The 26,908-nt window shown below is 39.7% G+C and overlaps 1 protein-coding gene across 1 annotated transcript in view; it reads left to right on the plus strand.

The window, feature by feature from the left end:
• Positions 1 to 26,908, plus strand: part of CNTN5 (contactin 5) — a gene marked incomplete at both ends in the record, with an annotated part of 277,925 nt that overhangs the window by 182,318 nt on the left and 68,699 nt on the right. Inside the window, 2 exons of the mRNA XM_081327707.1 lie at positions 10,371 to 10,498; positions 12,048 to 12,223. Of these exons, the coding sequence (XP_081183833.1) occupies positions 10,371 to 10,498; positions 12,048 to 12,223 (304 nt within the window). The remainder of the gene's footprint in view (positions 1 to 10,370; positions 10,499 to 12,047; positions 12,224 to 26,908) is intronic.

Consider the following 26,908-nt stretch of genomic DNA (forward strand, 5'->3'; position numbering starts at 1 on the left):
TTGGATTATAAATCTTGATTGATAAACAACCTTTAATGGTTCTTTTTTTTCTCCCTAGACAGAAAGTATATATTTCTCATTGGACAGAAAAATTTGAATTTTACTTATATTTGCTTAGGGGAGGTTTAAGAACAGCTAGTTGGTTGGACAATTTATAACGGCCACTTACAAAAAAATAAAATGGATGTTCCATACTTAGCTCTAAATGGTAAAAAAAACCCATCTGTTCAGTGGTCTGCTGCACAGCTGATCGGTGCGGAAAATGGCAGGGGATTTGAACCTTGCTTGCCTTGCTTCCTTGCTGCTACAGAACTGAGCCTGAGCCGAGCTGCTTGCTGGAGGTGGGGGACTGCTGGTGTGAGCTGGGTGCTCACAATCATCGCTCCAGATGCTGGTTAGGTGGGTGGGGGGCGGGTCTGGGTGAGATCCATCTATTTAGCATGCTGGGAGGTGGTAGCTCCCGGCACTGACTTTGTTTTTGTGATTGCTTTGCTCCTCGTACACCAAAGTTTGCCTGAATAAACCAGGTTTCCTTTGATCCCGATGTATCTGTTTTCTGTTGGGCTCAGGCCTGGGTTGGGACCTTTGACACCATCCTTAACATCTGTCTCCAGAAGCCTCAGTTTGACATACCACCAAGAAAATGCTGATGAACCACAGAAAGAAATTCTCTCCATGTTGATATTAATACAAGAAACGATTGCTTTAGCTCATGATGAGATTAAAAATAACACAAAGGAGAAAGAAGAACAATTTTCTAATTTAAATCTATGAAGTCAGGAAATAACTGCAGAGAAGGAATCAGCAACCCAGAAAACAGAAGGAAAGCTAGAGAATGCTGACACAAATATTGAGGATCTAAAGGAAGAAACTAATGACCAGACTCAGATAAATGAAGACTTAGAAGACACAACGATAATATTGGAAATGGAAAAGACATTCTACAAACCAAGATTTCAGAACATACTAGAGGATAAGGAAGGAGAGCTGATGGAATGGAAGATAGAGCCGTTAACAGAACTGTGGGGAATTGGAGAAGGAGGGAGGCTGTTTAATGAATATCAACGGGTTAGTTCTTCCAAAAATACTTTAACTAAATTGTTTCTCTTGTTTCAAATAATATACATAAAAATAAAGGAAGAAATGCACTGACTTGGATCCAAATGCACTGACTTGGAAAGTTAGTTGGCAAAGGAAGAAAGCTAGAGTAAGACTGAAGAAAATAGAAGCTTTGACCTATTAGAGGGGGTGTTATATTACTAATTAGATGTTTGAATATGGTTAAGAATAGATTGCTAGAAATAGAAATATTATTATAACTAGATAAATAGGATTTGTAACCAGAATATCATATCTTGGTATGAAAAGGGAAATGCGAATATGCTAAGAAGTTTGAATACGGAAAGTTTTTGGTTATCCAAATATAACCTGTTCTGAAATTATAAATGATTGGAATATTTTGAACATGTATAAGAAAATAAAATTGAAAAAGTGAAAATAGGATATAGACTGAATAAATGGATTTTGAGTGCAAATGCAGTTAAAATAAGTTTTGGTTAGAAAAGATATTCTAAACTGATATTATTGACACTACTGGAAAAATGTAACAAATGTTGATATGCAACTGTATATTTACTAACAACAATAAGAATTGTATTTGCTTAGTGTGGGAAAATATCTATTACTAGAAGAAGAGAGGATGTACTGGAGGGTGTAATATTGGGTTTAGTTTGAAGAAGCTTACACGTACTATGGAATTACTAATGGACTCAGTCATCACGTTGTCTATTAAGCACTTGATTGTAAAAATAGAAAATTAATAAAATATTTATAATGGGCGGGGAAAAGTTGCTATGCAAGCAAGAGTCCCTAAGCTAGTGACTTCCTTGCAAGCCAATATACAGTTGTCCAAACCTCTCATCAACTAGGAGGTGTAAGCAGTTTACTCAAGATGCTAAAAGAAAGAGCATTGTTACTAATTGTGCCACATTACTAAGATTGAATTTTGAGGTCAAGGTAAGGCAGAACATCTAATATAAAGTTTGACTCCTTCAGTCACTGCAAAGACCATACCGTATCACTGAACAGTTACTTATTAAAACAGTTGTGGCCGAAATTTGCCTCATCTAAACCATTTTGAAGTTTATTTGTATGCATACAAGCAATAATACAATATATACTGGACCCCCAACAAAACTTTGATACTTTATTTATTTATTTATTTATTTTATTATTTAAATTTATATACTGCCCTATTCCCGTAGGACTCAGGGCGGTTTACAGGGAGAATTAAAATACATAGCATACAAAAATTAAAAACAGTTAAAAACTATAATTAAATTAAGTCCCTGAAATTAAACTAAAACCCAATTAAATTAAATTAGTTAAAACCCCTCAGTCTGGGCCAAACAGCTCGAAGAACCAGGTTTTCAAGTCCCGGCGAAATGAGCGAAGGTCGGGGGCAGTCCTGAGTTCCGTGGGAAGTTGGTTCCATAGGGCCGGCGCACCCACAGAGAACGCCCTTCCCCTGGGAATAACCCACCAGCATTCCTTAACCAGCAGTACCCTGAGAAGGCCCTCCCTGTGGGAGCGCACAGGACAATGGAAAGTCGATGCCGGCAGCAGGTGTTCCCTTAGATACTTTGCTGAGTAGCTGTAAGCAGAAAAGCAGAAACAGAGCTTGCATACCTTTAGCCCACTACATTGTATATGCAAGACAAAGAAAAAGGCAAACATAGCGGAAGTTATTATTATTATTTAACCCTTCCTACTAAGTCAGCATGTTAGCCATGCTATCTCTGAGATATCACTGGTGAATAGAAACAATATGGTTTACTGGGACACAGGTTCTTGGCTGAGTCTTCTCTCTGTTGCCACTCGGAGTCACTTTAGCCTGCTATGAATGTTTTCTTGCAATGTGTAGCGGAATGTAGTCTGGATTCTCAAGAAGGGAGGGGGCTGCATTCCAGAGAGCAAAGAGACTGCAAAGCGTGGAAAGTTTGGTCTGGAGAAAGAGTTAAAACAGCTCCTCCTTAGTGATTCCCAGGGTATATCTATAGTGGTGCAAATAGTTGCTTTACTTTGGCAACATTTCTGTCCATAGGTGAGGAACAGTAAAAGAAACTGATGAAGCTTCTTGGATGAGAAGCAAAATGTCCTTCCTCAAGGAAAAAACAGTCCAGTTACCTTTCGGGGAAAAAACACCTTTGAGTAAAAGAAACTACTCAGAAGTAATTAAATGTGCCTTTCTTTATTCCAATAAAGGAAGATATTTGTAGTTCAGGGTTGAAATGAGGGTGTCATGGTTCTGATAGATGAAACCCATCAAAAGAACTTCGAGGCAAAATTCTTCCTTAAAGAACCTTTATTTGGGAACCAAAGTATCAGCATTACATAGATGAACCCAAAAACTAAATTCCCTTCCCCCTGATACAAAGTAACAAAGTACAATTCCCACCCCCAATAAACTGCCATAAAACACATTCCCCAATTAGCTTCAAGCACTGGCTTTCTTCTCTGCTCTTCAGCCCGCCAAAACGTTATCTGCTCATCCTTGAGTTCCCACAGCAGCGTTATTATTATGGCTAACTGAGCTTACATCCCAACCCCAACCCCCCCGCTACACCTGAATTCTAAAAGTTTTTTTTTAAAGCATGTTAAAGGAGAAGAGAAAATGGCTGCATTTTCATCAGTTGCCAGAGCAAGAACATCCAATGTTAGCAGCGTTGACAAAGGGCTACTTAATGCTCTCTGAGCTTGGTTGTTTTCCTGTAGACATTTCATTACCCAAGTAGGTAATATCAATAGTGCTAGGCACCAAGGACCCCTCTTTCTTGATTCTTGAGGCCTGATGCAAGGGAAATTTAAGCAGTTCATATTTAGTGGGGGGAAGTATCATTGGTAGTGAATGCAGCCATCTATTTATGACCATACAGTCACACAACCTCAATTTATAATGTTTCTGCCAGAAAATAGCATTTACTGTATTTCCAGTTTCTGGCAAAAATGCCCCATAGAAAACATTGGGTTTGCTTTATAACTACCCCCAAAAAAGATCATAAAATGGTCACATGACTTATGACTGTAATGGGCTTAAGTTGAGAACTACCTTTATCCTCAAACATTATAATCTGTTTTAAATAGGGGAAGGACAAGACAAGAATCAGCTCTAGAAAAGTCCCCACAAATTCCTTTTGACCTCTGGTATTAACCATAATCAATTTCCTTCTAATTAGCTTGCCAATCCTGAAAATAGCAATACTCAATAAATAGCAGAAGCATGGTCACCTCTATTCCTTCAAAATAAAAAATAAAACCCAGTAGGTTACGTGGCTATCCTGATTATGCAAAAACCTTTAGCAAAGCAATAACAACCTCCTAGCTGCTCAAAAATGCAAGTTTCTTATGAGTCTATGATGAAAGAGATGGAGAAGTCAGAAAACATTCAAGGAGAAATAAAGGTTTGTATTTACAAATACTTGTCCTCATTCCACATAATCTACATTAAAGAATATTGACAGCTTCTATATCTGAGTTAATATGAAGAGACAGATTGCTCTGATCAGACCTCTGCGAAAGGCTTTAGGGTAATAAGAATCAGTCAGTGGAGCCTTCCAACCTGCTTTGTATCTAAAAAGCCCCCTCGTGAACATTCAGCGCAAACTAATTTAATACCCCCAGTGGCCATGTCAGCTGAGGAAAGTAGGGAACCAGACCATTTAAGGCACATATTTTTCTCTTTAACCCACTTTCTGATTTGGGGCTCCCCCTGTGATTTAAAAGTATTTTATATTAATTTCCTCATTCTGATTTCATTTTCTCATTTTAGGATGCAAGAGAATTGTTATAAATTAACTATTTATGTACATAAAGCAGTTTATAGGGCAAAACTGAGAGTTAGATGATATAGACATAGATAATATAAATATAGATATAAATGAAACAGATATACTGCAGATCGTAAAGATATAGATGATATTGATATAGATAATAAAGAAAGAAAAAGAAAAAGAGAAAGAGAAAGAAAGAAAGAAAGAAAGAAAGAAAGAAAGAAAGAAAGAAAGAAAGAAAGAAAGAAAGAAAGAAAGAAAGAAAGAAAGAAAGACCAGGGAAGGAAGGAAGGAAGGAAGGAAGGAAGGAAGGAAGGAAGGAAGGAAGGAAGGAAGGAAGGAAGGAAGGAAGGAAGGAAGGAAGGAAGGTAGGTTTACTAAATATGGCAAACAATGCCACTATTTTTATCAAACACATCTGCCTAAATCAAGGCCCTATCTGTGTACTAGATTTTTATATTTTATTAATAGGTTCCATCACAAAGAGTTGCATGCAACAATAGTAACATTTAGGACACCTATTTTTTTCATAATTTTGTGTATGCAACCTTTCTAATATATATAGTTTTCTATCCAGAATTTTGTGCACAATTACATAAGAGTAATTTTATGCGATCACTTGCAAAGCACAGTCTATTCATAAATGTAATTTCTGTAAACTATTCACTTCTTTATTTGTGTCCCCTGAATATTGATAGACATTGCCATCCCTTATTCATTCTTTTCGGGGCTGCAATGGAATCTTTTCGGTGGAAATAATAATTCTGTTTCATGGAAATATATGGTATGTGTCTGTAAGAGGGAGACAGAGAGAGATCATGAAGTCTAAACAATGTATTGATCAGACAACACCAATTCTTCTTTATCTCTATTAGCTTACATTCGCCTTGGTAGCCACACCATATTAATCCTATTCTTAAAAAGTGAGGTTGAAGATTGCAACGTTCATGGGAAGAAACAGTGAATTTGATGTCACCTCATTTTTTGAAATAAAATTAAGTCAGGTTATTTTATCTTATTCATTTCACTTTGTATTTTGTAGAACAAAGCAGTAAGTGAACTTGACAGAAATATAATAGTAAACAGAAAAGAAGTAAATAAGCATTTTCTGTTGCTACTGTTGAAAAGGAATCACTATCAAGACAGCTCCACTTGTCAAAATGTAACCCAATAGTAAACCTTATTCCTGTGATAGCTTAAAAGAGAAACTGACTCCTAACTGAATCGGAAGAAATTTATTTGGCTTATATGTTATTGTGAACTTGCCGGATACCCACCTCTTAAAGTTATTCATGAACTGGAAGCCATTTAATCGCTATTCCATTTTTTTCTCCAGGTTTGCAAAGCAGTCTTTCAAATGAAAAATGTGCATATTAAGGGGAAATGCATATAAAAGCTCGTACATTGGTAAAACAGCATACCAAACAGCATTACACTAAAGTAAATATAATGAAAAGTGAGAACAAAAGAGAACAAAAGGAAATTGTGCATGAGCATATGTGCAAATCTTTGGGCAGACTTTTTTTAAAAAAAAACAACCCCACAACAACAGAATTGGATGTAGAAATTGAATGGAATGTACCTACCACCAGAAAAACAAGATGTTATTTAATTTTTTTGTTAGATTTATATGCTGCTATTCCTTCCAGGAGTTCAAGCAATGTACCTACTTTTCCCTCCTTCAATTTTCCTATAACATCTCTGGGCCACTGGCTGGGTTAAGTGATTGAATATCTTTCCACGGGAATGGTTGCTTAGGGGCAAAATGTGGCCATTAGCTACCAGGTTTAGCATATCCATCTTTTTTAAATGCCCACAAAGCCTGGAAATTTGCCCATCTGTCAACATCATCATCTATCTCAGACACCCTCTCCACCTCAAAGGGCAAACTAATATTTAAAGTTTTCTAACTATGGCTTTACAGGTTGCACAAACCCAGCCATTTATAAATAAAAGTTTATGAATTAATTGGATATGTATTCAACCAGATGTAGCTTACTCAACAAACCATCTTGACATAAATCATAGATTAGGGCAATGTGTAGATCAGGTCATTTCCTAGACTATTATAGTTGGTCACACAGTCAGCCAGATGTTTCGAGTGGATTTCGCATTTTTGCCAAATCTATCAAGTATTTCCATGTACCTGGGCTAGACAGATGTTGTTGTTTGATTGGGGTTAAATGAATTGTCACAGGATGTAAGCTGTGGCAATAAAGCTCCCATTCACAATTGATTGATGGTTATCTTGTCAATGCCAATGGTGTTCAAGTGTTTTGAAATTGCACCCAAGGCACCAATTACTGTTGGTGTTACTTTTGCTTTCTTTTGCCACAGTCCTTCTGCTTCTGTTTGCAAGTCATTATATTTTGTGATTTTCTCCAGTTCTTTCTCTTCTGTTCTGCTGTCTCCAGGTATTGCAATGTTCACTTTCGAGACTATTATTATTCAGGCAAGTTTCTGGGATTGTGTAAAATAGAGACTGAGTCACAGCATGTATTATCCTATTAAGCTATTAGCATCCTTCTCTGTTTTTTTGCTCTTGCTTCACTTCTAAACTTGGTGATCATCAGTCACACTTTCACAAATCTGAGGTTACAATTGTATTCCACAGAACGGAGTTTGGCAAGGAACGTATGCAGCATGTGTGGATGGAATGAATTCAGTTGTGAATACTTAACGCTCCTGTTATAATTTTTCACTCTCCCCATCCAGCATTTAATGAACAGCTTGTCTTACCTTTCCAAGCCTGAGATTTTCTTTCTTTCCCCTAATTGATTGAATTGTTTACAGCACAGACTGAATTTACAAAGAAATTGAAGCACATTTTTCATGACAATCAGGAATTTTTTGTCTGATAACTTTGTTCAACTACATCTGACAATAGAAATGGCCATTTATTTCCTCTCAATTGGTCTAGGTTTGGTTTGGTTTGGTTTGAAAAAGCTCCTAAGTCTACACAAACAATTTCAGCTAACGCATATGAGCATGTGTCAGGTTGAATGGATATACATACACACACACACACACACACACACACACAGAGAGAGAGAGAAAGAGAGAGAGAGAGAGAGAGAGAGAGAGAGAGAGAGAGAGAGAGAGAGAGAGAGAGAGAGAGAGAGAGAGAGGTGAAGATCTTGTTATATGTGGATGACATAATGATTAGCTTCTATAGAAACATTTTTGCTCATATGAACTTATCTGAATGGCATGTGACTTTCCCAGTTATAGTGCAGTATATATGAAATACTGTTCCTCTGAGGCAGGCTTGTCGCACAGATTTAGTACCAAGTGAAATACCTATCCCTCAGGGCCACCAACAAAATGTCGCAGCATTATTCCTTTGTAGTGTAGTATAGTCTGCTGAACCCTTTTCCATTCCATCCCCCTTTCCACCTGTTTTCCCTTTACTTCACCCCATAGTCATTTTTCATTGTATTTAGCAAAGCCTGGAGCTTCAACAAGCCCATTTATGCAAGACAGGTGCCAGTTTGGCTATTGGTACTTGTCTGTCAGTATCAAAAACTGAGGAAGCTAATTATGACTTTTTCTTAAAAAAATATTATTTCTGCTGGATTTTACACTCACACACTCCCCCCCATCCTCCCCAATATTAAAAGTTGTTAAAAAGGAAGATAAAAACAAATATAAAATAACATGAAATAAGGAAGGAAAACAAAAATAAAGAGAAAGAGAAAGCTAAGAGTTCAAAAAATAAAATAAAAAAGTAATCCAGCCTTTTGCAAGGTGGCTCATTTTGGCAGTGTAAGGTTTGATGTGGACACGAAAAAAACAAATACAACCATCACAACCATCCACTCACCACAAATCCTCTGAGACAACCCAGAAGAATATCACTGTTGATGGTATCAAAAGCTGACAAGAGGTCAGGTAGGGCAAGGATGGATGCACAACACACACACCCATCCCTCTCTTCCTATAGATAATCTAAAAGCATGACCAATACTGTTTCCATCCCATTCTCAGGCCTAAATCCCAAATGAAAGGGATCTGGATAACCAGACTTTAATGATTTTCTCTGGTTCTTTTTCTTCTATTCGGCTGTCTCCAAATATTGCAGTGCCCACTAGGAAGACTTTACAATACCTATTGGCTGCCCAACTCCCAGCAATTCTGCAGAGTCTACAATAGTTAAAGCATTTAGAAACAAAGAATAATTTTAAAAACCCCACAAAAACAGCACATGCCAAAAGAAATCAATGGCCAATAAATCAATAAATAAACTGAAGGGAATGGAAAGAGAAAGAAAGAAAGAAAGAAAGAAAGAAAGAAAGAAAGAAAGAAAGAAAGAAAGAAAGAAAGAAAGAAAGAAAGAAAGAAAGAAAGAAAGAAAGAAAGAGGGAGGGAGGGAGGGAGGAAAGAAGGAAGGAAGGAAGGAAGGAAGGAAGGAAGGAAGGAAGGAAGGAAGGAAGGAAGGAAGGAGGAAGGAAGGAAGGAAGGGATATCAGATGTCCTTGCCTGGGTGAAGGTCTGGGTGAAGAGACAAATTTGTAAGGCTTTTCAAAACAAGAAGTAGGGTGGGAACCGCTCAAATTTTGGGGGGAACTGCTCAAATTTTGAGGGATTTCTAGTTATTATTGTTTCTAGAAATCTATATTCTAATTTTCAGCTTCTTTCACACATTTTACTTCTGTCCAATATATTTCATTCCCATATCTGATTGATCTTTGGGGCAGTGATAGCATCCTTATGCCCAACTAAACCTGGGGTGGCCTCAAGAAGATCCATTCTTATTCTAACATATTCCATAGTTTGGTGATGTGATGATCACTTGTAAAATTCTGCCTCTCTAATTCATTGTTGATATTGTCACAACCTCTATATCATGATGTCAGGTTAAAAATAAAATATGCATTGGTGTGGCATGGGAGGTGATACCCTATGTGGCTTCCATTTTCAGAAGTAGCATCACATTTCTCGTGAAGTTTAATTCCACTCTTCAACTTCATTTTAACAATATGCTATGCAGCTATAATAAAGGGAAATCATATAACCAAAATTCATTTCTATCTTCATGTCATCCTCCCATAGAATAAATCATCTCTGGACTATATACCGGTACAATTAATTTTCTCTTCTTTACCCATCTGCTTCTTCTTTTTTACCGTGTTTTGGTTACATTTGTTTTTAAGGTCAGTGTCACATTTTATTTGAACAGCTGGTACTTAATATTGAAAGATTGTTGGATGATAAAGTTACACAGTCAGTGAAAGACAGATGTCATTTTAAAAACTCATTATGTTTTACTGTTTGCTAAAACAAGCACATTATGAGCACATTTTTAATAAACGATTTGTCTGCTGGTTGAGGAATCTGGCTCCTTAAATCAGAAAAGTTTATTTTACCCTCATTTGAAAGACTGGCAAATTTAATTCCTTTTCTTCAAACTTAAGGAACGTGGCCAGACTTCCCAATTCTATTTGCGAAACTGAAAAAAGAAATGACACTATGAAAATTACCTTCATTTGAGATCATATAACATGCTATTTCAGGATAAAAACTTTTTTTTATAATTTTCAGGGTCACTGTTCTTCCAGATGGAAGCCTGCAAATTCTGAATGCCTCCAAATCTGATGAGGGGAAATACATATGCCGAGGAGAAAATATATTTGGTTCAGCAGAAATTACAGCTTCGGTATTTGTGAAAGGTGAGATTTAATAGGAATGTGATTGATCTGAGCAGGTTAATACAAAGTAAACCAGAGTAAACCAGCAAGTAACACCAAGTAAACCAGCAAAAGTCCAGCAAAAGCCAGTCTGGTCTAGTGCAGGGGTAGGCAACCTTGTCTCTTTTATGACTCGTGGACTGAAGTCCACGAGTCATAAAAGAGCCAAGGTTGCCTACCCCTGGTCTAGTGGTTAAGGCACCAGGCTAAAAAGTGAGAATCAGTGAATTCTAGTTTCACATTAGTCATGAAAGCCAGCTGGGTGACATTGAGCCAGTCAGTCTCTCAACAAATTCACAGAGTTGTTGTGGGGAAAATAAGAGGAGAAAGTATGTTGGATATCTTTGCCACCTTGAATTATTTGTAAAAATAATCCAGTGGGATACAATTAAATAAATGAAACTAGCATGCTGGTATTCCAATACTGTACTCTGCTAACTACAGCCCCCGGTAGAACAGAAATAAGAATACTGAGATTCTTCTTCCTCTTCCTCTTCTTCTTCCTCCTCCTCTCATCTATCTTCCATCTTGCTGCTTCCTTCCTCCTTTTTCCTCCTTCCTCTTCCCACCTTCATCCTCAACCCCCAATTCTTCCTCCTCCTTTTCTTTCCTCCTCCTCCTCCTCCTCCTCCTGTGGTTTTGAGGATAGTGGGGAAGGGATAGTGAAGGCTTTGGACCTCTTGGATCCAAGGTTTCTCTTCTAACCTTGAGTAACTACAATCCCCTTGGAACTACATTAGAACATGTACATACCAAAATCCTTATATCAAGATTGCAACCTATCATCCTCTACTACGAGTTTGGTGATCTAACATATTTAGCTGGCATCAGGTATGAAAACCATTTTTGACTTATAGTATTGTTCTGAAATAATTATATTATGCAACCGTCTAAAATCCAGACCTGTGCAGATATGTTGGACCATAATATACCTATTGTTTCTGCTCATTGGAAGCAAGTAGAAGTTGCAGTCCAACATATACAGTCTCTCTTTCCCGCCTGCCTTCCAAAGAATGGTCACAAAGGAACTACTAATAAGAATAAAATGATTGCATTTTAAAAATTAATTATAAACACACAAAAAACTTATAAAACATCTAAAAGGTATCAGAGGAACAGCAACACTCCAGAATTAACACCCAACTCTGCATCCTAAATATCCTACAAACCAAACTTGTGCCTGAACATATTTTTTTCTTTTTCTCAACCACAGACACAAAGCGTTGGGTTGAGAAAACTGATAAAAGAAAAAGGGAAAGAATGGGTGTGTGTTTGGAAAAAAAAGGCCCCAAAATTACATTTACTACTTAAGGCACCTGTGTACAGTATGTTTGAGTGATCTTTGTCTCCTCTGCAGTTTTATAATGACTGTGAAAAAGGCAAACAAAACAAGACGTTCCTGCACTGTCTACATTTTCCTGATTTTTCCATCTATTTTGCAAGAGTGTCAATCGGTGCAAGCCCAAACAGTAAAAACAACATTTGCAGGGATGTTTCTTAGTTGATCCCATTGACTTGTTTTGTCTCCCAGAACCTACCAGGATAGACCTGTCCCCCAAGAGAACTGAGCTCACGGTGGGAGAAAGCATTGTCCTCAGCTGCAAAGCTTTTCATGACCCCACCTTAGATGTCATCTTTCACTGGAGTCTGAATGGACAGCCTATCGACTTTGAAAAAGAAGGTGGACATTTTGAAAGCATCAGGGCGGTGAGAATCGGTTAAAGTCCATTTTCTTTGACGAGTTTAATGGAATGCAACATGCTGAACAAATCTTCACTGCAAATTTGCAGATATGACTGAATCAATTACAGTTAGGAGAACGAAGGAAGGAAGGAAGGAAGGAAGGAAGGAAGGAAGGAAGGAAGGAAGGAAGGAAGGAAGGAAGGAAGGAAGGATTCATTTACCAAATTTAATATTTCATTTAAAATTAATTGAAGTATAGGATGTTTGCTTTAGGCAAAAAGAAATTGCAGTGAATCCAATCATTTGGCTACTGTTAAAATATTCCTGAGTTAAGGCATTAGATACATTGGATCTTTAATTTTATAATTTGTAATTATTGACTGGGAATTCTGGGAAAAAAATTCTCAATTCATTTTGAAATACCAGAGTAACAAAAGCTGATTTCATGTGAGTGAAAATCATGTCCTGTCTTTTTCTATCCTATTATTCCTTCTCTTCAAAGATAACGCTTCAGACCTACAGTGGCAACAAACTCCTAGTTAAATGTTATATTGCTGTCAATAGAAAGCTTGCCTTTTTAAAATTGATTTCCAAAAGAGTAAGCCACTTTCAGGAAACAATAGCAAAGACCAGGGCTTTTTTTGTGATAGAACGCCCAGAACAGAGTTCCGGCACCTTTTTTGGATGGAACCTTGTAGGGTAGGCAAGGTGGGTTGTATGACATGTGTGAGTTCCGGCACCTTTTTCTTTTACAAAAAAAGCACTGGCAAAGACTATAGAAATATTTCCATAATTACCATGTTTATCTGCAATAAACATTCATAAAGGCAAATTTCAAGGGATATTAAGCACCCCTTTCGTTAACTGTGATTTATTTTATAGCCACTGTGATGACAAACAATGTAACCCAATGCTCCATATATAAACACTGTTTATTATTTTTTTAAAATTTCCATTAAGATTATTATAATTGGTTGGTGTTATTTGAATGATTAGTACCGAAGATATTTACTAAATATTAATAATATCAGCAAATGTAACTCTAGTTATGCACAAACTCATACAATAGTCAGTATTTTTGTAGAGAGTCCACATCTATCTAACCAACCCATAAATATTCATTGCTCTGGGGAAAGAGCTCCAGCTCTGGGGGCTGATAGGCAAATAAAAATATTTTTGACTTTTCATATGGACATTTCATGGAATGGTTATGATTGTGCATATTCCCAGCCACCAAAGAGATATTTACCCTAGGAACCCGATTAGAATGCAGCATTGCAGGCTAACTCTGCTCACAGCCTGGAGTTCGATCCTGATGGGGCTTAAGGTTGACTTAGCTTTCCATCCTTCCAAGGTCGGTAAAATGAGGACCCAGATCATTGGTGACAATACGCTGCCCTTGTAAATCACCCAGAGAGTGCTGTAAAGCACTGTGGAGTGGTATATAAATCTAAGTGCTATTGCTATTGCTATTACCAAGTCAGTAAAATTTGAAACAAAGCACTGAGTGACATTTGTCTTCCCACAGAAATGACAGTACTCCTTCTGTTGGTCAACAGGTTTGAGGCCAACCCAAAATTGCCCAGCAGATAACCTGCAACTATTGTTATTATTATTAATTTTTTTGCTCAGTGTACTTTTCCTGGCAAGGAAGAAAGGGAGAGGAATTTATCTGGCCCTTATGTGAGGCCAGTGAAATATCTGTGCCTTGGAATGACTATGGAGGATCAGGAGAGGAGAACAGGGCATTATGCTACCTTAAAAATAGAAGGGAAGGAAGGGGGGAATCCCTGAGAGCCAGTTTGGCCTAGTGATTAGGGCACCAGGCTAGAAACTGGAAGACTGTGAGTTCTAGTACCGCCTTTGGTGTAAAAGCAGGTTGGGTGACTCTTAGATCTTCTCCATGATGATCTGGTCCTTCAGGTGTTCCAAAACTGCTCTGATTACCACTGGAACTAGGGAAAGATACTGTATTATTATTGTTGTTGTTGGAACTAGGGAAAGATACTGTATTGTTGTTGTTGTTGTTGTTGTTGTTGTTGTTAAAAATAGTACACCTTCCACGTGTAATACATGCCACAATAAACATTCCTATGAACATTCCTTATGGCTTTGAGAAACCTGCATTTGAACTCTGTAAAGCACTGAAGAATGTGATAAATATGCCAGTAACAGTAAAACCACCATTTAAAAATCCTAGTTAATGAACTTATGAGGATACAACAGACCCAATCTGCATCTGGATATCGCCTCAAAATAACAGAGGGGAAAAAAACATGTTATATCAGGTAGCCTGGCCATTTCACATAAATTTACACCAGTGATGTAAAATGGCAACAGTTGACACAGGTAGTCCTCAGCATATGACCACAATTGAGCCCAAAATTTATGTTGTTAAGTGAGAAATTTGTTAAGAGAGTTTTGCCCCATTTTATGACTTTTCTTTAAATTAGAAACACGGTTATTAAGTGAATCTGGCCTCCTCATTGACTTTGCTTGTCAGAAAGTCACAAAAGATTATCACATGACCCCGGGACACTGCAACTGTCATAAATATGAACCAGTTGTCAAACGTCCGAATGTGAATCATGTGACCATAGGGATGCTGCAACGGTCATAAGTGTGAAAAATGCCCGTGTCACTTTTTTTCAATACCATTGTAACTTCAAACAGTCACTAAATGAACTGTTGTAAGTTGAGAATTAACTGTAATGCAAACTCAGATTTAACAAACATTGATTTGTGACAGATATTCCAGCCACTCATATGGTCCATTAAATTAAGATTTTATTTTCTTACTGAGTATTCAACAGTCTTAATGTACGAGAGTGTAATGGGCAGATTAAATATATATATCAGTTAATTTTGGGGGGCTCTGGGGTCCTTAAACTTTCCAATTTATAACCGCCTGTAAGTATTTTGCCTGGTGAAGGAGAATGCATACAGGAGAAGACTTTAAATACAGCCTGAAATGTGTTGAATTTCTGTTCAGAGCTCAGAATTGTGGATAATGAAGATGACAAAAGAATAGCTGTGTTTAAAAACCTACAGCATCCCAAAATTAACTTAAACTGCCTTTTGTTGCTCAGATAATGGCACTTGCAAAATATAATCACCAGAGACAATGTAGCAAGTATTCCTAAAGGAGCTAGGGATATGATTGGTTTTTACTAGCCTAAAATTGATTCCATTCTAAATGTAAATTTGAGTTAAATATTAACACAGAGCCATGTAATATATATAAAGGAAAGGAAACTCCATAAGGAAACAAACAAAAGACTAATAAGGTGCTGATTTGAATAAAAACTTCTTATGCTAATTTATAGATGCTGCTTCAGTGGGTTAGGACGCTGGGCTTGTCGATCAGAAGGTCGGCAGTTTGGTGGGTCGAATCCCGAGTGCCGTGTAACAGAGTGAGTGCCTGTTACTCGTCCGAGCTTCTGCCAACCTAGCAGTTCGAAAGCACGTAAAAATGCAAGTAGAAAAATAGGGACCACTCCGGTGGGAAGGTAAGGTATAGGGTATCCATTTGAGCAGGCAGCTGGACTAGAACAGGGCTTTTCAACCTTTTCATCCATTGTACTACTTTTAGGATATGGCAATATCCGAGCGTTCCGTGCGCCTGTGGCATCTAGTCATGCCGGCCACATGACCACGGAGACGTCCTCGGACAAACACTGGCTCTTCGGCTTTGAAACGGAGATGAGCACCGGCCCCTAGAGTCGGAAACGACTAGCACGCATGTGCGGGGGAACCTTTGCCTTACCTTTACCTTATAAATCCTAACCATGTTTTAAAGCAGAGCATTGTACAATAGTGCAAGGGCAGGGGAAAACCAGCACTAGATATCATCCAGGTGGGTGTTCAAGCTAAACTCTGCCAGGCTGCAGTATTTGTCAAAGTAGCAAAGGAGGGTTTCCCATTTTTTTTTCTCAAGAAGCTTGAGAATTTCTTCCCAGTTTCTCCTGACTAAGATAGTAGCATTCCAATATCTGAGGGGCTGTCACAGAGAAGAGAGCAGGACAAGAAGTAACAGATGGAAACTTACCAAGGAGAGAACCAACCTAGAACTAAGGAGAAATATCTTGATAGTGAGAACCATTGATCAGTGGAACAGCTTGTCTTCAGAAGTGGCGGGTGCTCCATCACTGGAGGGCTTTAAGAAGAGTTTGGACAGCCATTTGTCCAGAGAGGGTCTCCTCCTTGGGCAGAGGGTTGGAGTAGAAGACCCCCCAAGGTCCCTTCCAACTCTGTTATTCTTCTGTATTTGGTGTTTTTTGCCTTTTGTTATGCTGACACTGTTTTTTTCCCTGTCAAATAATTCTCCATCAATTCAAAGCCTTTCTGGCTGTATTATGTTTTTCCCCTCTGAGAAAAACCCAGTGTCAAGAAGAGTTTCCCCATCCTGCTATTCATAGATCTAAGAAACAAAGAGTCTACAAACTGCTGAACAAGGGACCATATTATAAAAATGGACCATTCACCCATAGACTCTTTAGAAGCAATCAATCCAGTAAGCAAGAGATGCATTCCCAGAGGCATCTGTCTTGGGATTAGAGTCAAAAACATCAAGATGGTACCAGCAACCATATGATCCAACAACCTAACCCTTTTAAAAGTGTATTGCATTCAAATTACTCATAAAATGATTGATTTCCCCCTATCTGATACCTTTGTTCTTTCCATAAGAATTTCAGTTAAATTGCCTTCTTTCAAACAAAATCTAAGAAAAATTTTCTTCATCAAACCAAAGAGTAACAGAGTTGGAAGGGACCTTGGAGGTCATCTAGTCCAGGGCTTTTCAACCAGTGGTACGGGTACCACCTGTGGTACATTGGCACCTGGCAGGTGGTACGCAACCATCCTAGAAAAGTGGTAGCAGGGGAGGGGAATGAGCTGAACTGGTGGCAGCACCGCACAAGCCTGAGCGAGAGATGGCTGGAGCTGCAGGGCTGTCAGGGCTCAGCAAAAGCGCCAGGATCAGTGCTTCTTCAGGGCTGTCAGGGCTCAGTGGAAGCACCAGGATCAGCCCCAGGCTCCAGCTGAAGCTCAGCGCTAATCCTGGTGCGTCTGCTGAGCCCAGAAGAAGCACCAATCAGCTGGAATGTTGCAGCATCCCCAGGGTCTTGTGATTTACATTCAGATGCTTGGCAACTGATTCATATTTATGATGGTCACAGTGTCCCAGGGTCATGTGAAGTGACCAAAACCTTCTGCAACCACCCAGCAGAGGGGGGAAATAAAAACCAAACACCCCCACCCCACTGCCAATCCTCAACAGAAATGCTCACAACAATGAAAACCTCGGACAGGAGGAAGAGGGCCGCCGGGCAGGCAGGCAGGTGTCTTGCTCGGCTGTGGCTTGGGGGACACTTTTTTCAGTGGCATTGTAACTTCAAACAGTCACTAAGCGAACTGTTGTAAGTCGAGGACTACCTGTACTTCATCACTTTTTTCCTTTTTTTTTGGTCATCAAGTTTTTGACACCTTGGGGGGGTGACTGGTGGTACTCAGGTATTTAAACGTAAAGGTTCCCCCGCACATGCGTGCTAGTCGTTTCCAACTCTAGGGGCTGGTGCTCATCTCCGTTTCAAAGCCGAAGAGCCAGCGCTTGTCCGAGGACGTCTCCGTGGTCATGTGGCCGGCATGACTAGACGCCACAGGCGCACGGAACGCTCGGATATTGCCATATCCTAAAAGTAGTACAATGGATGAAAAGGTTGAAAAGCCCTGTTCTAGTCCAGCTGCCTGCTCAAATGGATATCCTATACCATTTCAGATAAATGGTTGTCCAATCTCATTTGATATGGTTATCTTTCTTGCTGCAGCAACTCTGGGCAGCAACCAGAAATAAACCAAAAATAGCAACAGTCCAAAATAATTAAAAACAAACACCACAATAGTCACTTTGCAATGAGACAAATAAATCCCTTCCATCTTATAGACCAGTGACAGACAACAGTTAACCAACAAACCAAAATCCAGCTTCTGTGTTCACACAGCATGCTACGTGCCAGGAAATAAAGTTTGTATGTTTTAACATCTGGTTCATGTTTATCTGCTGAGAAAAATAATTGGGTAATTCAATTATCTGAAGTACTAATTATCCAAGTCCAGCTTAATTTGGCCTAGGCTATTGTCTGTAACCAACCATTTCTAAATTATAGCATCTACATTTTCTTTCCATGGACATGGTCCTAACATAGTATGATATGCCAAAATAAGATTTCGTTCTTTATGACTTAGGGATCCATTGATTGTCGTTTGCAAGGACAGTTGTTCATTTATGTGATAACCAAAGACTTGACCAAACTAGGACTTGAGAAAGTTTGAACAAAAAAAAGTTCCAGCTGCTTTAGTTTGCTTTATATTTTTGTAATTCCAAGTATGGGACTAAGCCAGTGATGGCGAACCTTTTAGAGACCGAGTGCCCAAACTGCAACTCAAAACCCTCTTACATATCATTGGGTGCTGGGCGGGCGTGGTCCATTGGGTGGACATGGCACATTGGGTGGGCGTGGCTGCAGTGGTAACGGCAGACCGGGTGGGACTAAAAAGTTCAATCAATCAATTCCAATTTTGTGAGATCATTTTTTTCCCTGCGACAAGTTGAAATTGATTGAACCTTTTTTTTAAAGCGAAAAGGTTTTATTAAACCCAGCTGAAGGCCTAGGACTGGGGCGACAGTGCGTGTGCCCACAGAGAGGGCTGTGCGTGCCGTCTGTGGCATGCATGCCATAGGTTCGCCACCACGGGACTAAGCCTTATGTCCCCAATCATGGCTACTAATGATTACAACCATGTGTTGGGCAGGCTGCTGTAATCTGTTTCAGGGGGTGCTGATATAGTGGTCTTGCTTTTGCTTCCCAAAAATGAAATTCATCCAATTGGTTCTGCTATTTAGATTTTTAGATTATACATATATTTCCTTTCCTGGGGAATCCAGTGTAATACAATAATTGTGAATCCTTTCTTAGAGCATCAGATAAATCAGATACTGAAGGAGTTAGCTGAGGCAGTTACTGTCTATATGGTATTTTTATTTGCTTTAACAACAAAGCTCACATTAAATGTAAATTATTCTCAGAGGGGAAGAAAAATGTCAACTGATTTGGTCTTACCTTCTCTGTATCCATGGTTTTATATCAAAAGCATAAATCTTTCTGAATACACCATATTTCACAGCTAATAAGTATTGTAGCACTAGGCAGGCTGCAAACTTTGAATCCCAAATTGGCACCTTATTGAAAAGAAATACAATTCATCACATCGTCCAACTTCAGAGGCACAATGAGTTGGCTGAGTCCTGAGATTTTAAAATCTCACAGTAAAAACATGGGAATTGTGCTTTTCCCCCCCCTGCACATTTGGCTTAGACAAGTATCAACAGATCTGTCAATCTTGATGTTTATAAGGAATATTTATGTTATTTAGAAGGGTTTTGGTTTTTTAATGAATACTTTGAATTTTTCCCCCAGGGTCTCTAAGTAGATTTTGCTTGCTTGAATTCCAAGTATGCATGAAAAAAAAGAACATTCTAGTCTGTGTCACTTCAGAGAGGGAATACAGCCTCCAGATTTGCAAAGGCCTCTCCTTGTATATGATGAAGGGGACAAGTATAATCTGGCCTGCATGACCATAAGAACATGACAATAGTCCTGCTGAATTAGATGAAGATCCATCTTAATCCAACTCTATGCTTCTTAATGAACATGGGTGTTCATAGTTCAGAGATGGAGAATGACCACCATCTGGCCATTGTTTCCCTACATCTGGAGTGTAGAGGTTGAAGGGGGAAGGTGTTACATTAAGTCTCCAAGATTGCCTGCCCTTAAACAGACCTCTTTTACATGAATATATCCATTTCCTTTCATAGACATTCCATTGGAATGATGTTCTGGCCAAAGACGTGCTTTCTTTTTTCTATTCTAAGTTTCATTCCTATGAGCTTCATTAAGAATGAATGAATTTATAAATGAACCTTTATTGTCAAAGTACAACCATGTATACATTGAGATTGGCTGAGCCTCCCTTCATGCCCCCACCCCCCAAATTACAGTGACCCAAACCCTCCATCTTATTACACCATGTGAACTAATTGCACAACACACCGGCCTCGCAAGTCAATTATGCATAAAGTTTATAAAAATTATTTCCCGTTCAAAAGCCTAACAGCCCACGGATAAAAGCTGTTTTTCAGCCTGTTGGTGCGGCTGGCTATACTCCTATATCTCCTACCCGATGGTAGGAGAGTAAAGAGGTACCGTCCAGGGTGTGAGTCATCCCTGAGAATTTTCCTCACTCTTCCAAGGCAGCGAGCCCTGGCGATGTCATCCAGTGGTGTCAGGGAACAGCCCACAATGTCTTGTGCTGTGCTCACCACCCTCTGTAATGCCTTCCTATCCACGGCTGTCAGACCAGCATACCAAACCACAATACCATACGAGAGGACGCTCTCTATAGTAGACTGGTAAAAGAGGGTCATAAGCCATTGTTCTACCCTGTTCTTCCGCAAGACCCTGAGAAAGTGAAGCCTCTGTTGGGCCTTTCTGGCCACCTGGGTTGTGTTAACTTTCCAGGTCAGATCTTCGCAGAGGTAGACTCCCAGAAATTTAAAGGAGGAAACTGTCTCCACACAGTCCTCCCCGATGTAAAGTGGGGCAGGTTCCTCCTTTTTCCTCCAGAAGTCTAGCACCATCTCTTTCGTCTTGCCAATGTTCAGGTGCAAGTTGTTGTTACAACACCATATGGATAGTTTTTGTACCTCCGCCCTGTATGCTGTCTCATCCAAAGCTGATCCATTAAGCTTTGGATCACCCCAGTCCCAATGTTTTGAGACAAGGAGAACACTTTTCCCTCACCTGGTTTTATCCACCTTGATCAGATGTCTTCTGTCAGGCACAAAGAATCAGGACCATCTGTTAAGTTCCATTTAAACTGATTTATTGCTCATGCCTTTACACAACAGATTAGTCACTAACAGTCAGCACTAAATTGGCACGAGATGAGAGTTACAGAATTCAAGAGGGACTAGATGTGGATCGCTTGCAGGAATGTAATGAGTCCAAAATGATTCCTCTCTTGACTCCATCCCCTGGCTCTGCTTCTCCTTCTCCTTAGATCTTAGTCACCTTTTTCTAAACTAAAGAGTCAAATGTTCTAACTTTCTCTCATAAGCTGGTGATTGAATCCCCAGTCATTTTTATTTGCCATCTTCTGCTTCTGTTCCAAGAACAGACATGTTACACAGTAGATATTTGTAATGGCATCTGGCAGATTTCTTTTAAATCCTTTTCCTTGTAATCTTCAGTATGAAATTGCCTCATTCCTGCCTGTCACGCACTGACTCAACAATTTCATTGAGCTACCCACTATGGCTTCAAGGTCTTTTTTTCTGATTAGCTACCAAAACCGAGATACAGCTGGGATTTCTTCTCCCACAAACCTCACTTTACATATACACATTTGCCATTAGCTTGACAATTCGGCTATTTTAAGATCCTCCTGTAGCCAAAGAACATTGTGTTATCAATATACACAAACATACATATGGATATAATGCCAAGTGGATTTTGAGCTACGCATATAGTGAGAGAATTTGCTCTCACATTTTGAGCTACACATATAGTGAGAGAATTTGCTTTGGAAATTTTTGTAAAAGTCTTATGTGTTTCAGTACTACTTTAGCAATGAAATCAAGAAGAGGTATGTGACAATCTCCTCTCATTGGTAGTCTACATCCTCCATGATCGCCCATACATCCTACCACCAAAGAGCTCAGTTGCAAGTTCAAGGGCAACCAAGGAGGCTGCAGATGGACAGGGAGATATGAAACAGAAAAATATACTTGCATTTTTTAAATTATCCTACAGCAATAAAGTAAGCTCAAAAATATCATCAAACCAAAATTTGTAAGCTGTCTTTCAACTCCAGATTCTTTGTTAAGGTAGCATAGAATTGATGGGAAAGCTATCACTCAGAAAAAGTCCTATAGTGCTATTAGAGAAGTAGCTCAGAGTTCTGGATGGGATTCTCCCCACCCATACATATCTCAAATATAGGACAGCTAGCATACTGACTTAGGAAGAAGGGATAAATAATAAGGACATAAGGGTGGTTTTATCTAAAACTTTTTGTTATTACACTGTAATTTCCTGATGTTTGCCCTTTTTCTCCCCGTTTCTTTGCAATGGAGTGGGCCAAAATTACAAAAGCTCTGCTTCTGCTTTTGCTCATGGCTGTGCAGCAAAGTAGCAAACCTTTGCTGGGGATCCAGTATATGCTATATTATTGCTTGGATGCCATAATACGTTATTGAGATCCTGTCATGCAGAGTTCCCCAATCTTTTCGGCCTTGCAGACCAGTGGGAGCAGGGAGAGGATTTTGCATCTGTGGGGACCAAGGGCGTGCACATCATGTCCAAGGTTCCAACTGATGATCCCTCTGATGTAAGCACAGCTGAGACATTCGAATCTCTAATGCAAAACTTTATTGAGTACAGCATATCGGCACTGATGAATAGAAAGCCAGCTCTGGCAAAAATGGTACCAGAGCAGTGAATTAAAAGTGTAGAATCTCCCTTCCCCTCTGATAATGCAGGTCACATTCAACAATTAAGGGTCAGACAATGGTTATGATAAAAATCTTCAGTTCCCAGCCAAACGGTTCTCCAATAAACTTGGTTCTCAGGCTGGACTGTTTACAGATGCGCTGAGCACTCCAAACATCCCCACTGTATCTGTAGGCAAGCTAAGAAACAATAATGGCTGAAGCACAATAACCTTTTTTTAATGCTTGACACGTATCTTCATTTGCACAAGCAGCAGACACACTTGCCCACTGCTCGTGCAAATGGAGATGTCCATGGTTACTTGCCCGCCATTTGCAGGGATGCACATACGTGCACTTCCGCAGCCTGGTTCCAAAAGGCTCAAGGCCCAGTAGTGGGCCGGAGGCCCTGGGGTTAGGGACTCCTGCTGTAAGGGAATATGCAGATGGCCTTGGGGGATGAGAGGAAGAGATGTTGCCTAGAAAACAATCAGACAAGAGGGGCAGGAGCCCCCAGTGGCTTCATAGTCAGAGAAAGAAACGTAGGAAGAACCCCAACTTAATGGATTGAGCAGTTAAAAGTGGTGGTGGGGAATTTGTATCTTCAGACTTGTTAATGTAGCCTTACTATAAAATAGAATTAGCTCATCTGGTCATGTTTCCTGTCTGGTTTAGCTAGGAGGACTGACAGATCAGGACCCTTCCTCAACAAAGGTGATGTTGCATTAAAACCTGCCTTGCAGTTTCTCAATAGTTTTTTTTTTCTTCTCTTGTGAAAAAGACAATTTTTTCCAGGGTGCTTGAGAATTTATTTCAATTTTTCTTGATAGCACTTTTAAACTTGTTTTATTGTTAAGGAAGGATCATACTGTTTGAGTCATTTCCAAGGAGAAACAATTTCCATAAAGTTTCCCATAGGATTTAACACATACCTGAGAAGGTTGCAGGAGATCCATACCAGTTTAGGCTAGTGTAATAATAATAAACCTTTATTGTCAAAGTACAACATGTGTACATTGAGATTAGCTGAGCCTCCCCCTGTGCTCTCTCCCCCCAACACACAGTGACAACAAACCCTCCATCCCACCACACTATGTGAACCAACTACACCACACACCGGCCTCCCAAGTCAATTCTGCATAAGATTATGTCCCATTTAAAAGCCTAACAGCCCACGGATAAAAGCTATTTTTCAGCCTGTTGGTACGGCTGGCTATATTCCTATATCTCCTACCGGATGGTAGGAGAGTAAAGAGATGCCGTCCAGGATGTGAGTCATCCCTGAGAATCTTCCTCACTCTTCCAAGGCAACGAGCCCTGGCGATGTCATCCAGTGGTGTCAGGGAACAGCCCACAATGTCTTGTGCTGTGCTCACTACACTCTGTAATACTTTCCTGTCCGCGGCTGTCAGACCAGCATACCAAACCACAATACCATACGAGAGGACGCTCTCTATGGTAGACCGGTAAAAGAGGGTCATTAGCTGTTGTTCTACCCTGTTCTTCCGCAAGATCCTAAGAAAGTGAAGCCTCTGTTGGGCCTTTCTAGCCACCTGGGTTGTGTTAACTTTCTAGGTCAGATCTTCACAGAGGTAGACTCCCAGAAATTTAAAGGAGGAAACTCTCTCTACACAGTCCTCCCCGATGTAAAGTGGGGCAGGTTCCTCCTTTTTTCTCCGGAAGTCTAACACCATCTCTTTCGTCTTGCCGATGTTTAGGTGCAAGTTGTTGTTACTACACCATATGGATAGTTTTTGTACCTCCGCCCTATATGCTGTCTCATCCCCACCTGTAATAAGACCCACCACAGTTGTATCTGCGAACTTGTATAATCAAGGAGGAACCTGATAGCATCTATTCAGACTAACAACTTTCATTAAAAGGAACCATCTTTCATCAACTGCAGGTCACCTTATCAGAAGATGGAGTGATTCAACTGTTGTAGGATGGAAATTGGGTTGAGGGAGATGGGAATCTTTGAGACCTTCTGAAATACCCTGATTTTTTTTTGTTGATGGATGTCAGTTTAGCAATCAGAGTGGTAATGATGCTACTGTATAAATGTGGGTGAAAATAGACACATGACTTTGTTATAGGGGTCTGGTTCCCATGTCAGCAACATTGTTCTGGTGTTTGTTGTTGCTTGTATAGATCTGCTTCAGGTTGGGTGATTGACTGGATAAAAGTATGGGTCTATCACTGTAAAGTGAAAAGTCACCGTCCAGAATGAGCTGCAGCTTATTAATAATACATCTGAGAAGGTTGAGCTGTGAATGGTACAAAACCACTAGTTTGTGTCTGGTTGTCTGTTTTGGGAATCTGTCTTTTAGTAGATCTTCCCTGGGAATCTATGTGTCTGTACTGATGTGTCTACTAATCTCATTGTGTAGGTGGTTCAAGTCTCCTATTTGAATGCTTGATTTAACTTGTCTTCCCCTCTCACTGCCCTCCATCAGTCTGATCCCAGTTTAAAGCCTTCAGTTTAGCCACTACATGCACCAGACTAAGTGAGCTGCAATTCAAGAAAGTTTATGCCTTTTAATAAAGCTTCTTGGTCTGAAAAGATGTTATTGAATGCCTTCTGGCTTATCAAAACTCAAGAAGGAAGCAGGCCTTTGGAGAGATGATTGTATACTGCAAAACAAGATATTCACGCACATCTGCTGGCTACCTCACAATTCAACCAATGGAAAGACTATGTATCTTCCACTAGAAATTCTCTAAATTCTTTTCTTTGAAAGAAAATCCTAAACCAAACACTCTCATCTGATTGAATAACAGAATAACAGAGTTGGAAGGGACCTTGGAAGTCTTCTAGTCCAGCCCCCTGCTCAAGCAGGAGACCCTATACCAAGCATGTCAAACTGCCAGCCCGTAGGCCGGATGCGTCATGCCGAAATGACGTCCACCCCATTGCCGGCAATGGAGAAAAAGTCACGATACGTGACATCACGAGTTTGACATGCCTGCCCTATACCATTTCAGACAAGTGGTTGCCCAGTCTCTTCTTAAAAGCCTCCAGTGATGGAGCACTCACAACTTCTGAAGACAAGTCTTCCCATTGGTTAATTGTTCTCACTGTCAGAAAATTGCTCCTTATTGCTTCTCTCCTTGATTAGTTTCTATCCATTGTTCATTAGTTTCTTGTCTTACCTTCTGGTGCTTTGGAAAATAGGTTGACCTCCTCTTCTTTGTGGCAGCTCCTCAAATAAATGGCATGGGTCTGGGTTACTTACGGGAGCACCTGCGGCCGGCATCAACTTCCCTTCGTCCAGTGCGCTCCCACAGAGAGGGCCTCCTTAGGGTGCCGTTGGTCAAAGAGTGTCGACTGGCGGCCCCCAGGGGGAGGGCGTTCTCTGTGGGCGCGCCAGACCTTTGGAACCGTTTAGCGGTGGAGCTCCGGATGGCTCCCGACCTTCGCTCCTTCTGACATGACCTAAAAACATATTTATTTGAACAAGCCGGCCTGGTCTGATGGGTTTTGGGGTATTTTAATGTTATTGTATTAACGTATTGAATTGGGCTGTAATATTTAATATTTTTTTTAACTTTTATATGTTATATTTTATTGTATTGCCCTGTACACCGCCCTGAGTCCTTCGGGAGAAGGGCGGTATAGAAATTAAATTATTATTATTAAATATTGAAACACTGCTATTAAACTTACCCAATTCCAATTCCTGCATAGAAGAATGATTTAGCCTCCAGCCCGTTAATCATCTTTATTGCTCTTTTCTGCACTCCTTCTAGAGTCTCAACGTCTTTTTTATAATATGGTGACCAAAACATGATGCAGTATTCTAAGCGTGGTCTTATTAAGGCTTTATAAAGTGGTTCTAGTACTTCATGTGATTTTGAGATGAAGGAGAATGACAGGAAAAAATGTAGAAATCCAACCAATTATCTAAGAAACTGAATGCAAGGTCGAACTACAATATGGCCTTTAAATCACTTTTTAGAAATTTCAGAATTCATAGAGCTCAAAAGGCCCACTTAGGCCACAGAGTGCATTTTCTATTGCTAGAGAAAAAGCAAAGTTTTAGGAATTCTAGACAGCATGTCATAGACTGTGAGTAATAAAAGTAGATAAAGCTGAAAACATTAAGACACTTTCAATGCTATAATGATATTGTGTGACCATTATATAAATCAAGATGCAG

Source organism: Vipera berus, assembly GCF_964194415.1.
Source record: "Vipera berus genome assembly, chromosome: 4".
In the NCBI taxonomy this organism is placed as follows: domain Eukaryota; kingdom Metazoa; phylum Chordata; class Lepidosauria; order Squamata; family Viperidae; genus Vipera; species Vipera berus.